Raw genomic sequence first — 15,185 nt, 5'->3', positions numbered from 1 at the left:
GATATCAGTTCCTTAAAGATGCAGAATGGGCCACTTCTAGAAGTGCCACTTCCGCAGATCAAAATGATCAAGTGGGCATATACAGACACTTCAGGTTGCGTTTTTTCGGGTTGTAGACCGCCGAAACCCGGAAGTACTGGAACGGGTTACTTCCAGGTTTTGGCGGTTGCGCATGCGCAGAAGCCCCGAATTGCAACCCACGCATGTGCAGACGCGCCGCTGCGGGTTGTGAACTTGCATCCCGCATGGATCACGTTTGCAACCCGAGCGTCCACTGTATGGGGAAAGTTAGCTCTTAATTACAGCATTTTTCGCTCTATTGGACACACCAGACCATAGGAGGGGGAGAATAGGAATTTTTTTTTTTCTTGTTCTCCCCCTCAAAAACAAGGTGCGTTCAAGGTGCGTTCAGTAGCAGGCCTTGCCGCTGCGCCCCGAGCTTGTGGAGCTGGCGGTGGGGGGAAGCGCTGCTTTCGCCCACCACCAGCCTCAAAGATCCCTGAAGCCTTTGGAGCGCAGCTGCACTCCAAAGGCTTGAGGCTTCTAGGACAGCCTTTCAAGCCTCCGCCAGGCTCCGCAGGCTTGCGCAGAGCTGCCTTCACCCCGCCGCCCTGCGGAGGCTTTGTGCAGCCATCCCGAGGCTGGAACAGCGAGACGGAGGGCTGCGCAGCGCCCCGTCTCGCTGTTTTGGCTTCGGGGACAGCAGGCAGCTCTCCGCAAGCCTTCAGAGCCCGGCGGGAACTCCCGCCGGGCTCTGAAGGCTTGCGGAGAGCTGCCCGAAGCCCGGGGTGCACAGGGCCATGCTCCCCGGGCTTCGGGCTGCAGGCAGCTGTGTGCAAGCCTGCAGAGCCTGGCAGGAACTCCCGCCGGGCTCCGCAGTCTTGCGGATAGCTTCCTGAAGCCTGGAATGCGAGAGGGGTTGGTGCGCACCGACCCCTCTTGCTCTCCAGGCTTCAGCGAAAGCCTGCATTCGCTCCATAGGACACACACACTTTTCGCCTTCATTTTTGGAGGGGAAAAAGTGTGTCCTATAGAGCAAAAAATGCGGTAAGTTAGCTCTTAATTAAGATACGCAGCATTTATCTTCATGGTGCGCCTTTCTCCCCCTCCCATCCTTGCCTATCTTCCTTTGAGGAGCCTTCTGACTGTTTGCAAAGGAAAGGGGTCGCTCTTCCCCTCATTCTGTGCCCTCCAGGTGTTTGGGACTCCAACTCCCATCAGCCCAGCCATCGTGGCTGTGCCCTCATCAGTACTTGTACCATTTGACCTGCTGGCTGGGGCTGATGGGAGCTGGAGTTCAAAACCCCCGGAGGGCACCTGGTTGGGGAAGTCTGCGTTCTGTGTCTTAAGTGTTTGCCGGATGGGTCCCTTCTCGCAGCCCTGAGGAAGTTAAGCCCAGAGCTTGTGGTGCTCACCATTTATAATCTTTTCTTGTGCCTGCAGGTCTCTGGAAAACCCCACACCGCCGTACACTCCCAAAATGGGGCGCAGGTGAGCTACCCTCGCAGCCAGGGCGAGGAGAAACAGGCATTCTTCCATGGGGTAGGAAGAATGTGTTGTCTAGGTGTTTTCCTCTTCGTCTTCTTATTCTTGGTGACCCAAAGGAGCAGGGGGAACGAGGCCACGACTGTCTTGTGCTTAGTCGTGGGGGGGTCCTGTGTATTCCTGGGTGGGGTCCTCCCTCCCATCGCTGGACCGTGGCAGAGACCCCGGAGCAGAAATTGAACTGGAGGCTGGTTTAGTTGAGTCTCTCCGTCTGTCTTCTGGGTCCGGCTGGCTCATAATGGGGCTATAAAGGACTTGTGTTGGGAGAGATGCTGCTGCTGATGGGCTGCAAGGAAGGAACTAGGGTAGGGGTCACCCAGCTTTTTGGGCCTGTGAGCCCATTGGCACCTCACTCGCTCCTTCCCTGGAGCAGAACACCCAGCTGCAAGAGACGAGAGAAAATGAGCACACCTGCAAACATCACTTTCCCAACGGCTCTGGATACAGTTCAGATCCAGCAGAATTAACCTGAGCCTTGAAAAGCACATGGAGCTAAAAGATGATGTGGGAAGGAGCATCGCAAGGCTCTCGTTTGCATCAGCAGGCGAACTCTGAAGCTCTTACGCGCCATTAGTTCCAGAAAGGCCCAGATTATGAGGCTGGAGGACCTTTCCCAGAGACCCTCTTTTGACATCCCTTCTTGTCTCTCTCCAACCCCCCCGGCGCAGAAGCATCGAGTCCCCAAACTTGGGCTTCAGCACCGACTCCTTCCTGCCCCACCTGCTGGAGGACGACCTCTTCCAGCTCTCGGACCTGGAGCTGGAGCTGGACTCGCAAAACTGGCAGCACACCGTGGGCCGTGAAGTCGTGTCTTCCCTGACGCAGCGGGAGATTGACCGCCAGGAAGTCATCAATGGTGAGGAGGGTCTCCCTGCCGTCGCCATCAGAAAGACAGGGGGGTGGGGGTGGGGGGCCTTGAGGGGTGCTGTAATGTCTCCAAGGAAGAAGAGGAATCCCTAGATAGGGCCTGTAAGACAGAACTATTCCACCTGGCTTTCAATTTGAACTTAGCCTGATCTTTTATTCCCCTTCCTCCCCTTTTTATGACGATTCCCCACTCTGGGATCCCACAGCTAATTCTCCCCTGGTCTCCTCGCTGGCCAAAATAGGACTCATTTAGCCAGCTAGCCCTGGCGATCATCTCATGTTTATTGGATAGATTTCCCCCCTAAATTGATTTTTGAATTCTGAATTTATTGTTATTCACGTTTTATACTGTATTTTATGTTGGTTTTTTGTTGCCTCAATGAATTTGTTGTTAGCCGCCCTGAGATCGGTTTTCTGAACCGGGAAGGGTGGGGCATAAATAAAAATTCATCATCATCATCATCATTATTATTATTAGATGAATGAGGGGTGCGTGTGCTGCCCTGGTAACCAGAGCCATCAGCTCTGTACTGGCGCCTGGGCTGGGGAAGAGAGCCACGTGGCTCAGTGGCAAAGGATTCCAGGTTTGATCCCAGGGAACAGGATCTGCCTGAGTCCCTGGAGAGCCAGCAGAGAGTGGAACCATCAAGGCTCTGACTAAACAACGCAGCTCTACCACTTCATTGATGGCACAGTTTTGTTCAGGCGGAGGGCAGGTTTACGTCGCAACCCAAACCTTTTAAGAACAAATCAAAACTTCTCTTTCCTCAGAGCTGTTTGTGACAGAGGGCTCTCACTTGCGGATCCTGCGTGTCCTGGATGTTCTCTTCTACCAGCGCATGAGAAAGGAGAGCCTTCTTTCCCGCGAGGAGCTGGCCCTCCTCTTCCCCAACCTCCCAGAGGTCTTGGAGATCCACAGTAAGGCTGCTTCTCCTGCTCCCTTGGAGCCCCTTTGGACCACCCCCCCCCCATTCTGTGGTTTCTTCAGCAGGCAGAGTGGGTTTCCCCTCCACAAGCCCCTTGCTCAGGAGGAGAACTGGAGCAAAGCCGAAGAGCTTCCAAATCTCACAGGGCGGAGGGGGCAGGGAAATCCTGAGGGTGGTCTTGATCCCATTTGCCATGTTGGCTGGACCCTAAATGGCTGGCTCTGCCCTCTGCTGAGAGCCTTTCACTGAAAATAAAGAGTGCCTGTGTGGAGTTTAAAACTAGTCCCGTACTCCATCCCCTTCTGTTACCTTTTCTCCTTTCCTCACCATCCTTCCCTCCTCCAGATTCTCTTTCGGAATCGATGAAGAGGCTGCGAGAGGAAGGGCCGATCGTCAAAGAGATTGGGGACCTCATGCTTTCCCGGGTGAGGATCCCAGACCGTGCGGGCTGCCCTGGGGACGCTAGGCGATCTCCTGACCCGCCTGAGGTTAACCCAGGAGTGTTTTCTCCCCCCCCGCCCTCTTTGTGCCCTCCCCAGTTTGACGGGGCTGCACGCGAGGAGTTCCAGCAGATGGCTGCCCGCTTCTGCGCATACCAGTCCATGGCGCTTGAGCTGATCAAAACCAAGCAGCGGAAGGAGGCTCGCTTCCAGCTCTTCATGCAGGTAGCCTCGCCATGGGGCAGGAGGCTGCCAATGGACAGGGAGGAAGGAGATGGGGGAGGAAGGGGCTTTTCGTTTCTTTAAAAAAAAAAAAATTCAAAACCAAAAAAAATTGCAAGCATCAAATTCAAAATCCATATTCATTTTCTAACATAAGCCTATGACATAGATTACCTAAATTAAAATATATCTAATTGCTCTAGGCTTCCCTTTGCTATCTGTAAATACAGCACACTTAACAAATTATATTATAAATGATATTATAGGTTCCCATATACCCCCCCACTCCTCTTCAGCCATGTGTGATCTCAATATTTCACTTCTTCCGTCTTGTTATAATTTAATAATTATTCAGTTGATTCTGTTACTATTTTCTTGCTTATGTTTCACACATTCTCTATTAATGTTTCAATTCCGGAACCATATTTTTCCATGTCTTCCTTCACTCCATCCCGCTCTCTAATTATTCTCTGATTTGAGTGGCCTCTAATATTTGCCGTCAGTTTTGCCATTTCTGCGAACTCACAGAGTTTGCTTTGCCGTTCTAATCGTGATGGGATTTTCAGGGGGAGGAAGGGACTTTTCAGCGGCCAGCCCTCTCCTGTCTCTGCAGGCCAGAGAAACACAAGCCTGTCTCTCTCTCTCTCTCTCTCTCTCTCTCTCTCTCTCTCCCTGCCTTTCCCAGGAAGCCGAGAGCAACCCTCAGTGCCGCCGCCTCCAGCTCAAGGACCTCATCATCTCAGAGATGCAGCGGCTGACGAAGTACCCTTTGCTGCTGGAGAACATCATCAAGCACACAGATGGTATCTCTCTCTTCATATTTGGGTGTTTGTTTGTTTTTTGTGTCTCTTCCTATTCAAATGTTACACATTATAGTCTCCTCTTAAGCACAATCAACTCGCTGGTTGAAATTGCACAAATTAAATCCAGTCAAGGCCGGGTCTGCTTGGGGTTACCCAGCACGAAAAATAACTCTTCAGCTCTGCTGTGTCTTGCTTGCTGGGCAAGGCCCACTTGTGGCCCCTGTGGCCTATGGGAGTGCTGGGGATTCTTGCTGCCTCACCCATGAGCAGCACCAAGGATTAGGGCCTACGCGATTGTTGTGTATACATGGTACTATTGGAACCAACCCCCCATGTAAGATGTACTGTATTTTTTAACTTGTGTCAGCTTTCTGATGTTGTGAGTCAGCATACATAGAGATTATGGTGGTGTGTGTGTGTGTGTGCGCGCGCGCACTGTGCATTAGTGCCCTGTGGTGCTGTGTCTGTAGAGCGTGGGTGCTATTCAGAAGCCAATTTCCACATTAACCAACAATGATTATTTTGCATCATGTATCAGAGCTGCCGCTGATCTGCCTTTCAGACGTCGTTTTGTTTTTAAATGCAGCATTGTTTCTAGATTGTACAGTGGTACCTCTGGATGCGAACGGGATCTGTTCCAGAGCCCTGTTTGCATCCTGAAGCGAACGCAACCCATGCACGCGGGTCGTGATTCTCCGCTTCCGCGCATGCGCATGATGTCATTTTGAGTGTCTGCGCATGCGCGAGCGGCGAAACCCAGAAGTAACACGCTCCTTTACTTCCGGGTCACCGCAGAGCGCAACCTGAAAATATTCATCCCGAAGCTACTTCAAACCGAGGTATGGCTGTGGTGGAAGTCACTTTGGGACCACCCTGTGTGTTTCAAACGCAGCCTCCTAGGTTTTCCATAAATAGAAACAAACTTTGCCAGTGGCCGCCCAGCCCATCTAAGAGCGATGGACTCGTAATCTGGGGAACTGGGTTCACGTCTCCGCTCCTCCTCCTGCAGCTGCTGGGTGACCTTGGGCCAGTCCCACTTCTCTGAAGTCTCTCAGCCCCACTCACCTCACAGAGTGTTGTTGTGGGGGAGGAAGGGAAAGGAGAATGTTAGCCGCTTTGAGACTCCTTCGGGTAGTGATAAAGCGAGATATCCCTGATATTTGATACCAGGGATATCAAATCCAGACTCTTCTTCTGCACCTTTGTTGCTTAGGGGAGACCTTGGAGCACAAGAAGCTTTGCCAGGCCCGGGACCAGTGTCGAGAGATCCTCCGGTATGTGAATGAGGCGGTGAAGCGGGCAGAAAACCAGCAGCGCCTGGAGGTTTACCAGAAACGCCTAGATGCCACTTCGCTGGAGCGGACCAGCAACCCGCTGGCAGCGGAATTCAAGGTACAATTCCCCCTTTGCCCAGCACCTGAGTCACTGGCTTTAACCTGCTCGTCTCCTCCTGAAAACGCTGCCTTTTTCTGCCCTTGCTGTCCAGAACCTCGACCTCCGAAGTCGTCGCATGATCCACGAGGGCCCTCTGAGTTGGCGCATCAGCAAGGATAAGAATGTGGGTATGTAGCTGGCAGAAACGAAAGCTCCTCTCTGTTCTTGCGTGTTCTCACACAAACATGGCACGGCCTCTCAGAGTGAAGGCCTCTGTGCACTTCCTCTGCAGTTGACTTTTCTAAATTTTCTAAAATTTTCTAAATTTTCTAATTTATATCCCACTTTCCAATTAAAACCGTAATCAAAAGTGTGGAGGGGTTGTAGGAAGATTGCCTGAGCCGAAAAGCCCTGGCAAGCCATTGCTGCCAGCCTGAGTAGACAAGACTGAACTAGATGGACCGAGCGAAGGGGTCAAGAGACAGCTTCCGAAAAGATTAACAGAACCAAGCAATTTTGGAACATGATCCCTGAAAGAAGCAGAGCTTTAGCTGTTGGAAAATCAAAACTGTCAATGTGTTGTTACTCATTCATTCATTCATTTAATAAAATGTATAAGCTGCTTGGTTGTAAAAAGCTCAAAGTGGTTTACCAAAAGACTAAAACAATAGAAGTCTTTAAAAAAATTTAAACCATTGATAAACTAAAAACACACAATAGTATTTAAAGTTCCAGGACAACAGGCCACAGATTAAAAGGCTCTCCCAGATCAGCAGCCTTCGGAAGGCTCCATGGCAGAACACCTGCTTGGAATGCAGAAGGCCCCACGTTTAATCCACACTGGCAGCATCTCCAGGGAGAGCTGGGGAATGACTCCCTGCCTGAGGCCCTGGCGAGCCATTGCTGTCCATCCGTGGCAACAGTCCTGAGCTAGAGAGACCGTCCCTTGTTCCTGTGTCTAGACAGGCCTTAAGTCAGATGTACATCAAAGAAAAGTACATTCACATGTATAATGCCGTAGCAGGGAGGGAGTAGTGCGACTCATGCAACACGTTGGCGATTAATATACAGAACAATAATTATCCATACTTTATCGGCCTTCTGAGAAAAATATAAAACATTAAACAAAGCCACAAAGACTTGCGAACTACCCAGCCTAAAATGAACTTACAATATCTGGTTTCAATAGATTTTTCAAATGCTTAACTCAGTCTTTTAGATAAGTTCATGAAGATACCAACAAAAGGTAAGTTCGGTGATATTCACAATACCGAGAGATGCTAGTAGAATTGTAGATAGATAGGGAAGCAGTGGATCATATAATACGTTAAAATTTCATATAATGTAGAACTTGCGGAAAAACAAAAGCCCTGTAAACAGCAATGAACCGGATTAGCAATACTCAAAACAATAGGCAAAGTGGTACTCTCGCCCACCCACTTATGAGCAGATCAACCAAACAGGCCTTTTGGTGGTGGCTCCCTGTCTGCACAGCGCTCTCCCCAGAGAGACTTGCCTGGCACCATCATTGCATGTTCTTAGGCGCCTCTTTACCCAGGCCTTTGGCCATTATATAATCTGTGGGCTGTTTGTGGGGGGACTTTTATTATGATTATTTTATTAATATGCTATCTATTTTACGCTTTTTATTATGTATTTATTATTATGCTCTGAAAAACGTGTTCTTAATGTTGTACTTAATGTTAAGGTACGCGGGGGGTTCTGTGGGTTAAACCACAGAGCCTAGGACTTGCCGATCAGAAGGTTGGCGGTTCGAATCTCCATGACAGGGTGAGCTCCCGTTGCTCGGTCCCTGCTCCTGCCAACCTAGCAGTGCCTGCAGTGCAAGTAGATCAATAGGTACCGCTCCGGCGGGAAGGTAAACGGCGTTTCCGTGCACTGCTCTGGTTCCCCAGAAGCAGCTTTTGTAGCCTTATTGGAGTTCACCGATTGGGTCTGCGTTGCTCCGGGACACGAGGAAGGAAGTCAAAATGACACCGAGTTGGTTCAAAGAAAGAGTTTATTCTGCTCTCCGGATAGCAGAAGGCACTTGCCTGATCAAGTCCACAGCAAGTCCAAAGAAATGACAAGTTTCATGCAGTATTTATATCCTCCAGGCACCCTCTCCCTCCTCCCCTCAGAGCCCAACCACGTCAGCTTATGTATGCAGGTTGACATCACATATGTTCCTGCTCCGGCACTCTTAACCTTAAAAGGGATTTCCTTCCTGCACTCCTGACCATAAAAGGATATTCCTGTTCCTACTCGTATCTTGGAGCAAGAGGTCACTAGTTCCGAGAAGATGTTCTGGCGTTAGTCCCAGACTTGGGTCTCTGCATCATTTGTGGTCAGAACATAAGATATGTCTGTGTCTGTTCTACTGGTAAAGTCAAGGCCAGTCTTGCCGTCAAACTGATAAGGGAGAGAGCTGTGTTCTTGTTTTGCATTTGCTCAACGGCTGAAGTTTATGCATTTTAGCTAAGGAGAAATGGGGATTTTGGTGCAGTTTAAAAACTGTCTGCACAGTCAGTTTTTGTGTTTTGGAAACCCATTCCTTCACTTTGTCATGCTGGCCACATGACCCGGAAGCAAGATGAGCACCGCAACCCCAGAGTTGGCCACGACTGGACCTAACAGTCAGGGGTTCCTTTAACTTTAATCTTGTACACCGCCCTGGGATCTTTTGATAAAGGGCGGTAAATCCTCCCTCTCTCTCTCAGATCTGCACGTCTTGCTCCTTGAAGACCTCCTGGTACTTTTGCAAAAACAGGACGAGAAGTTGGTTCTCAAGTGTCACAGCAAGATGGCGCTGGGCTCCTCAGACACCAAACAAACATTCAGCCCCGTCCTCAAACTGAACGCGGTCCTCATCCGCTCCGTGGCAACAGGTAGGAAGGGAGGCCATAAAACCACGTGCCCTCATGCAGAGGTGGGAAGTTAGGCAGGCCATGGCACCCTGGTGGGTCGACTTTTCCTCCAGCTTGTCTCTCTCCTCCCTACAGATAAGCGAGCGCTCTTCATCATCTGCACTTCTGAATTGGGACCCCAGATCTACGAACTGGTAGCTTCGAGCTCTTCAGAAAAGAACACGTAATATTTTTATCTGTTATTCTCCCACCTGCCCCCGTCTCTTTTGGGTGGGAATGAGCAGGGAGATTAAAATGCAAACTGGCCTCTGGGCAGCTGGATGAGTCAGGAAGAGTCAAGGAGCCCAGTGGGGCAAACAGACAATTTAAAAACAAAACAAAGCGTTCCAGAACAGTTAACACACTGTCTCCTGCCCCCCACCCCCAAGAAGTTTTAATTGAGCTTTGGTAAATAATGTAACAAAACTAGATTCCCCTCGACGGTAGCAAAACACCCCCTCCCTCAAAACGACCACAGTTAAAAGTGGTTAAAAGTCGTTTCAGTTAAAACATGCATGTTTGTCTCTTATCAGAGTAGCATTGGAATCCCCTGGGCAAAGATTCTGAAGAATATATATATATATATATATGAATGAATGAATATATATTGCTTTATTATAGAAAAGAAAAAACAGTGAACAAAGAAAAAAACCAAAGGATAATACAAATGACAAAAAATTAAATTAACTTCTTACAATACAACTTCTATTAATGACTTCCAGTCACCCCATCGAGAGTCCCAGGTTTCTTTTGAGTAGCACACTTTTCATTATCACTCCAAACTTTCCCCAAATGTTTGCTTTAATAAGGTTTTCTATGTTCACAGAAGGGTCATTCTAAGCCAGCCAGAGAATTCACTTTTTTACATGCTCTTTTAAGATACTTTCTGTAAATGTCCCACCCTCTAGTAAACGTTGGTTCTGTATTAAAAGATGCTGATGAAATAAATGTGGGGTCTCCCTGCCTTTCAGGATGACAAATCAAAGGCACTCTGTTCTTTTTGGGGGCTTTTAGAGAGTCTTTCTTTTTCTCCCCTCTCCCCCCCCCCCCGCCCCGGCAGGTGGATGGAACTATTGGAAGAGGCGGTGAAGAGCGCCACCCGGAACGCCCCCCTGCCTGCCAAGCGGCATTCCCAGGAGCTCCCCCTGCACCCAGCGGCTCCTTCCAGGTAAGGGGGGACCCCCACCCCCAGCTCCTCAAGGCAGGAGACCTTTTGCAGGGAACTACAAAGGGAGGCTGAGGTTAGATGAACTTAGCATGTGCTTTTTTCTTTTAAAAAAGTCTGCAAATCCTGCTTTGCAGGAACTTTCTTAAATAAGCAAAATATGCCCTTCAATCGTACCTCTTAACATCCACATCTTCTTCTTCCCCACCTCAGATAAACACACCCGCCCTAGGGATTACAGCCAATAGGGTATCAAGAGCTGTTTCCTCACTCCCAACTTTTGGGATATTAAAATGGGGGTTTCTGCAGATGGGCTATTCCACCCTCACCCCCATTGCTGCATTTATGGACATCTTGGAGGTCCCAGGCCACAGGCAGGCTAGACTGGCCTCAACTAGAGCCAGGGCTTTTTCGGCCGTGGCCCCGATCTGGTGGAACGCTCTGTCACAAGAGACCAGGGCCCTGTGGGACTTGACATCCTTCCGCAGGGCCTGCAAGACAGAGCTGTTCCACCAGGCCTTTGGCCAGGGCACAACCTGACCCCCTCCTTTGGCAATCCTCACATAACTCTGGCCCAATGGTTGCCATTAATTTGATTCTGAATTGATTTTAGAATGTATTTTAATTAATTGATTGTGATTTTGTGTAAAGTGCTATTTTTATTGTTGTTAGCCACTCTGAGCCCGGCTTTGGCTGGGGAGGGCGGGATATTATTATTATTATTATTAGTAGTAGTAGTAGTAGTATCTTTGTCCTTCCTCTTCAGCCTAGTACTCCAGGATGCTGACATCTCCCCCAACCTGGCCCCAAGCACCTCTGCGTCCACCCAGGAGGAGGACATTTCAGGTGAGCGGCTGGCGGTTGCCCTGGGGTGGAGGTGGTGATGGGGGCAGCCTCAGCAGCCAAGGTCCAGCAAGGCATTCTGGGAGTATCCTGCTGCTCCCTATGGAAGATATTGGGGGGGGGGGAGGAGAGGGAAAATCTTCTCTGTTAGTTGCCAGGACCTCCTTCTCACACACAAACGGGCTTCTTTGTCTTTGGGGCATGGATGGGGGGGGGACTGTTTCAGGGCTCCAAAAGTTCCTTTCTCTCTCCCATTTCCCCCCCGCTCTTCCCCCCAGCAGATGTTGTAAACAAAATCTGCCCTCATTCCCTTATGGGGTATCCAAGAGCCCATATAGAGTCCTTATGTGGGTTCCCTATTGGTTGGTGAAAATAACTGAGGCCAGCCAGAGAATATTGATAAGCAAAGCAGCTAGTAAGCTTGATCTTTATTGAACTGTTGCAACAGGGTGCCCCCCTCACCCGCAGGAGAGAGGAGGGGCCCAGAACAATGGTGTGGGCCCCCACAAACATCATACCTACATCACAGAAAAGGTGGTCTACAACAGAAATTTGAACATTGTTGTTTTTCTTGTCTGCCAGCTTATCTGATAATGCCTTATCTGATTGCCTTTCCTGGTAGTCTGCCCATTCCTTTGAAATGGTGATTACCCAATTCCTGCCCTCCCTCCTTGCAGAGAAAACATTTGGTCCATTTGGGAGTCAAAATGGTTTCAGGGCGGTCTTCCTGTGCTGCTCCAGACATGTGGTCCATATATCCATGTTTGTGCTTGGTTGGTACATTTATGAACATTTATTATATCTATATAAGACCTTATTTTTTTCATTACACAGACGATACCCCAACGGACACCCTGGCTGAGGAGAGGCCCCTTGCACTGGCGGAAGAGCCAGAGGCTGGAGGCAGCGAGGAAAAGGAGCAGGATGAGGAAGGCCTGTGTCCTGCTTTGTTGCCGTTCCCCACTGGGGAGATGGAGCTTCCTCCTGAGGAGACCCTGGAGGGGCCTGATGAAGAGTCGCAGCCGCTTCCGGAGACTGCCTTTCCCGGGTTCCTGGCAGAGTCGGCCTTGCAGGACGGTGAGAGCCAGATTGCTTCTTTTCCTTTATGTGTCTTATCTTTGCACTGGGAGTCCGGGGTGGGAGAGAGGCTCAGGGTGGACAGCCTTTGGCCTGATTTCATCCTGTGCCATTGTTGTAAACAAAATCTCTGCCCTTTTCCCTTATGGGGTATCCAAGAGCCCATATAGAGTCCTTACGTAGGTTCCTATTGATAGGAGAAAATGACAGAGGCCAACCAGAGAATATTGAGAAGCAAAGCAGCTCGTAAGCCTGATCTTTATTGATCTGTTGCAACAGGGTGCTCCCCTCACACACAGGAGAGAGGAGGACCCAGAACCCAGGTCTGTCCGCCCTTATATAGACATTTTAAATTCCCTGCCCTGGAGCTCAAGATCACCCCTCCATACATCACACCTCCATCACAGAAAGGGCGGTCTACAGCAGACATCTGAGTGCTTTGTTTCCCTCCTGTCTGCCAGGTTACCTGTTGAATGGTCACTTGATTGGATTGCCTGGGGAGCCTGGCCAGTCTTTTGTAGTGATAAATACTTAGTTCCTGGGCCAGGTCACAGGCTCACACCCTATTCAAACACAGACATGCCCTTCAGACAGGATTTGTGAGGGAAAAGACAGTGGGGAGGCTTTTCCATTTTCCTTTGACTTTGTAGAGAAAACATTTGGTCAGTTTGGGACAGTTTGGGAATCAAAAATGGTTCCAAGTCGGTCTTCCTGTGCTGATCTATGTGCTTAGTTGGTACACTTATGAACATTTAACATATATCTAAGACCTCAAAATTCCTATCACACTATACATCTGGATTTTCCTGGACATACCTGGATTTCAAAGGTGGAATTGACGTCCGGGAGGGATTTGTGAAAGGCAGCGCTTCATCCTGGATCTTAGACAAGTTTTTGTAAATAAAAAAACTCAACAACTTTTGGGGGTGTTCTGGTTTTTATGCCAACCCTCCCCTTGAGTAGGGACACGGGTGGCGTTGTGGGTTAAACCACAGAGCCTAGGACTTGCCGATCAGAAGGTTGGCGGTTCGATTCCCTGCGACAGGGTGAGCTCCCGTTGCTCGGTCCCTGCTCCTGCCAACCTAGCAGTTCAAAAGCACGTCAAACTGCAAGTAGATAAATAGGTACCACTCTGGTGGGAAGGTAAACGGTGTTTCCGTGTGCTGCTCTGGTTCGCCAGAAGCGGCTTAGTCCTGCTGGCCACATGACCCGGAAGCTGCACGCCGGCTCCCTCGGCTAGTAAAGCCAGATGAGCGCCACAACCCCAGAGTCGGCCACGACTGGATCTAATGGTCAGGGGTCCCTTTACCTTTACCTACCCTTGAGTCTCATTGCGACTGTCCCTCTCCTGGGCCATCCTGCTTTCCCTCAGCCCTGAAAGGGTCTTTGAACTCAGAGGAAACTCAAAGCAAAAATTTGCGGGTAAATGGGATGGTTATAGAAGATACGTTCAAAAATACAAGAATAGTTTTGACTCTGTGCTAGCATTCAAGTGACAAAGGAAGTAAAAGGAGGTGGATAACAATTAGGGATTTATTATGTTTTCTGAATGTATTGGAAAATTTATACAGAAAGGTTTTTTGTTTGTGTGCATTCAATTGTAAGATAAAACATGTGCGAAGGGACTTGATAGGAAGTCAGAATTGAAGAAAAGATTTTGTAAGATAAAAGGGGGGAAATATTTATTTTCATTATTATTATCATTATTATTATTGTGTGTCTGTGTGTTGTATGGAATGTTTGGGAGGAAATAAGATGGTAAATAACAAATAACAAACAAAATATTGATGTATGCAATTTTTCTTTCTCAATTATATTTTGTGGTAGTATGGTTGTAATTTTTTTTTGGTAACATAAAATCATTCAATAAAAATTATTTTAAGAAAAAGAAAGGGTCCTTGAAGATGGTGGCGGAAGACGAAGGCCCCCTCCCTGGTCCAAGGAGAGGCCGGCTTCAGCCCCCCTGTGGGATTTAAACGACGAGCCTCCCTCCCTTCTCTTTCCCCTTGCAGTCGAGACCCTGCGCCATCTCCTCCTGCGCAGCTTCCTCCCCTGCCGGGACGCTGACCCCGAGGAGGACCTGACCCCCACCCCTTCGGTGGTCGGGGCCGGCCAGCCTTGGGACTCTGCACTGGCCAGCCAGGACTCGGGCAGCCAGGAGGAGCCGTCTGTGGAGAGCAGCGGAGCCGTGGAGCTGCCCGAATCTTCAGCAGCGGATCCGGAGGGGGGCAGGGCTGGGCCGGGGGCCGGAGGCTCTCAGAGCACCGAGGAAGGGGAAGGGACAGAGCCTCATGGAGACGAGAGGACGACAGAGCCCTCCTCCGGCCAAGGGGCTGCTGCAGAAAGTGACCGACAGGACAGCGGCAGCAGCTACAAAGTGGTGCGGAAAGGTACGTCTGTGACTCCTGTGTGTGTGTGGGGGGGGTGTCTGGCAAAGAGGTTGGCGGGAGGAGTGGGGGGGTGTCCTCCCTGAGTTTCCCCTGCCAGGGGCAGAGTTGGTGCAGGTTGTTATCGGAGAAATCTGAGGGCTCCCTTGGACAAAAAACAAGGACACCAGCCAGGAATCCCAGAGCAAAACAGCAGCCAGTAGGCCTGGTCTTGATGGAAGACTGTCGCGACAGGACTCCCACCTGCCACCAGGTGCAACAAGATGGAAGCCCCGAACAAAAGAGAACCCAAACTTTTATTAGCTGCTAATCCCCATGTTACACCCTCCAAACGACATCACGGTTACATCATGAAAGGGGAGGTCTGGTGGCCGGAATCTGAGCATCCTGGACCCTGCCCCATGGTTCCCCTTGCCCTCCACCAAACACCCATCAAGTGTAACAAAAAAAGATACTTACATTTCCCTGTTTCCCAGCCAAGTTCATCCCACCCTTTTGTCTTCATCTGGGTTTGTTATTTCTGCATGGCTACCTGTCTGGCACTCAGGTATCAGGATGCTAGGGATTATCCCTCAGGCAGAGGGGCTGCTGAGGAGCTGAGCTCACAGGTCTAGATGAATTTCTGAAGTT

The 15,185-nt window shown here is 49.7% G+C and overlaps 2 protein-coding genes across 6 annotated transcripts in view; one reads left to right on the top strand and one right to left on the bottom strand.

The window, feature by feature from the left end:
• Positions 1 to 15,185, bottom strand: part of MRPL24 (mitochondrial ribosomal protein L24) — a 291,126-nt gene that overhangs the window by 117,783 nt on the left and 158,158 nt on the right. The window lies entirely within an intron of this gene.
• The window catches only part of ARHGEF11 (Rho guanine nucleotide exchange factor 11), a 64,823-nt gene that overhangs the window by 43,399 nt on the left and 6,239 nt on the right, over positions 1 to 15,185 (top strand). For all 5 annotated transcript variants that reach the window (XM_081840813.1, XM_081840815.1, XM_081840816.1 and 2 more), the window contains 14 exons: positions 1,444 to 1,491; positions 2,214 to 2,401; positions 3,184 to 3,330; positions 3,684 to 3,763; positions 3,878 to 4,003; positions 4,686 to 4,803; positions 6,017 to 6,195; positions 6,290 to 6,365; positions 8,898 to 9,065; positions 9,180 to 9,267; positions 10,144 to 10,251; positions 11,015 to 11,094; positions 11,926 to 12,168; positions 14,181 to 14,558. In XM_081840813.1, the coding sequence (XP_081696939.1) occupies positions 1,444 to 1,491; positions 2,214 to 2,401; positions 3,184 to 3,330; positions 3,684 to 3,763; positions 3,878 to 4,003; positions 4,686 to 4,803; positions 6,017 to 6,195; positions 6,290 to 6,365; positions 8,898 to 9,065; positions 9,180 to 9,267; positions 10,144 to 10,251; positions 11,015 to 11,094; positions 11,926 to 12,168; positions 14,181 to 14,558 (2,027 nt within the window). The remainder of the gene's footprint in view (positions 1 to 1,443; positions 1,492 to 2,213; positions 2,402 to 3,183; positions 3,331 to 3,683; positions 3,764 to 3,877; positions 4,004 to 4,685; positions 4,804 to 6,016; positions 6,196 to 6,289; positions 6,366 to 8,897; positions 9,066 to 9,179; positions 9,268 to 10,143; positions 10,252 to 11,014; positions 11,095 to 11,925; positions 12,169 to 14,180; positions 14,559 to 15,185) is intronic.

The sequence above is a fragment of the Podarcis erhardii genome (assembly GCF_964252035.2).
Source record: "Podarcis erhardii genome assembly, chromosome: 15".
In the NCBI taxonomy this organism is placed as follows: domain Eukaryota; kingdom Metazoa; phylum Chordata; class Lepidosauria; order Squamata; family Lacertidae; genus Podarcis; species Podarcis erhardii.
Note: the sequence above shows the minus strand (reverse complement) of the source record. Positions and strands in the feature narration are given on the sequence as shown.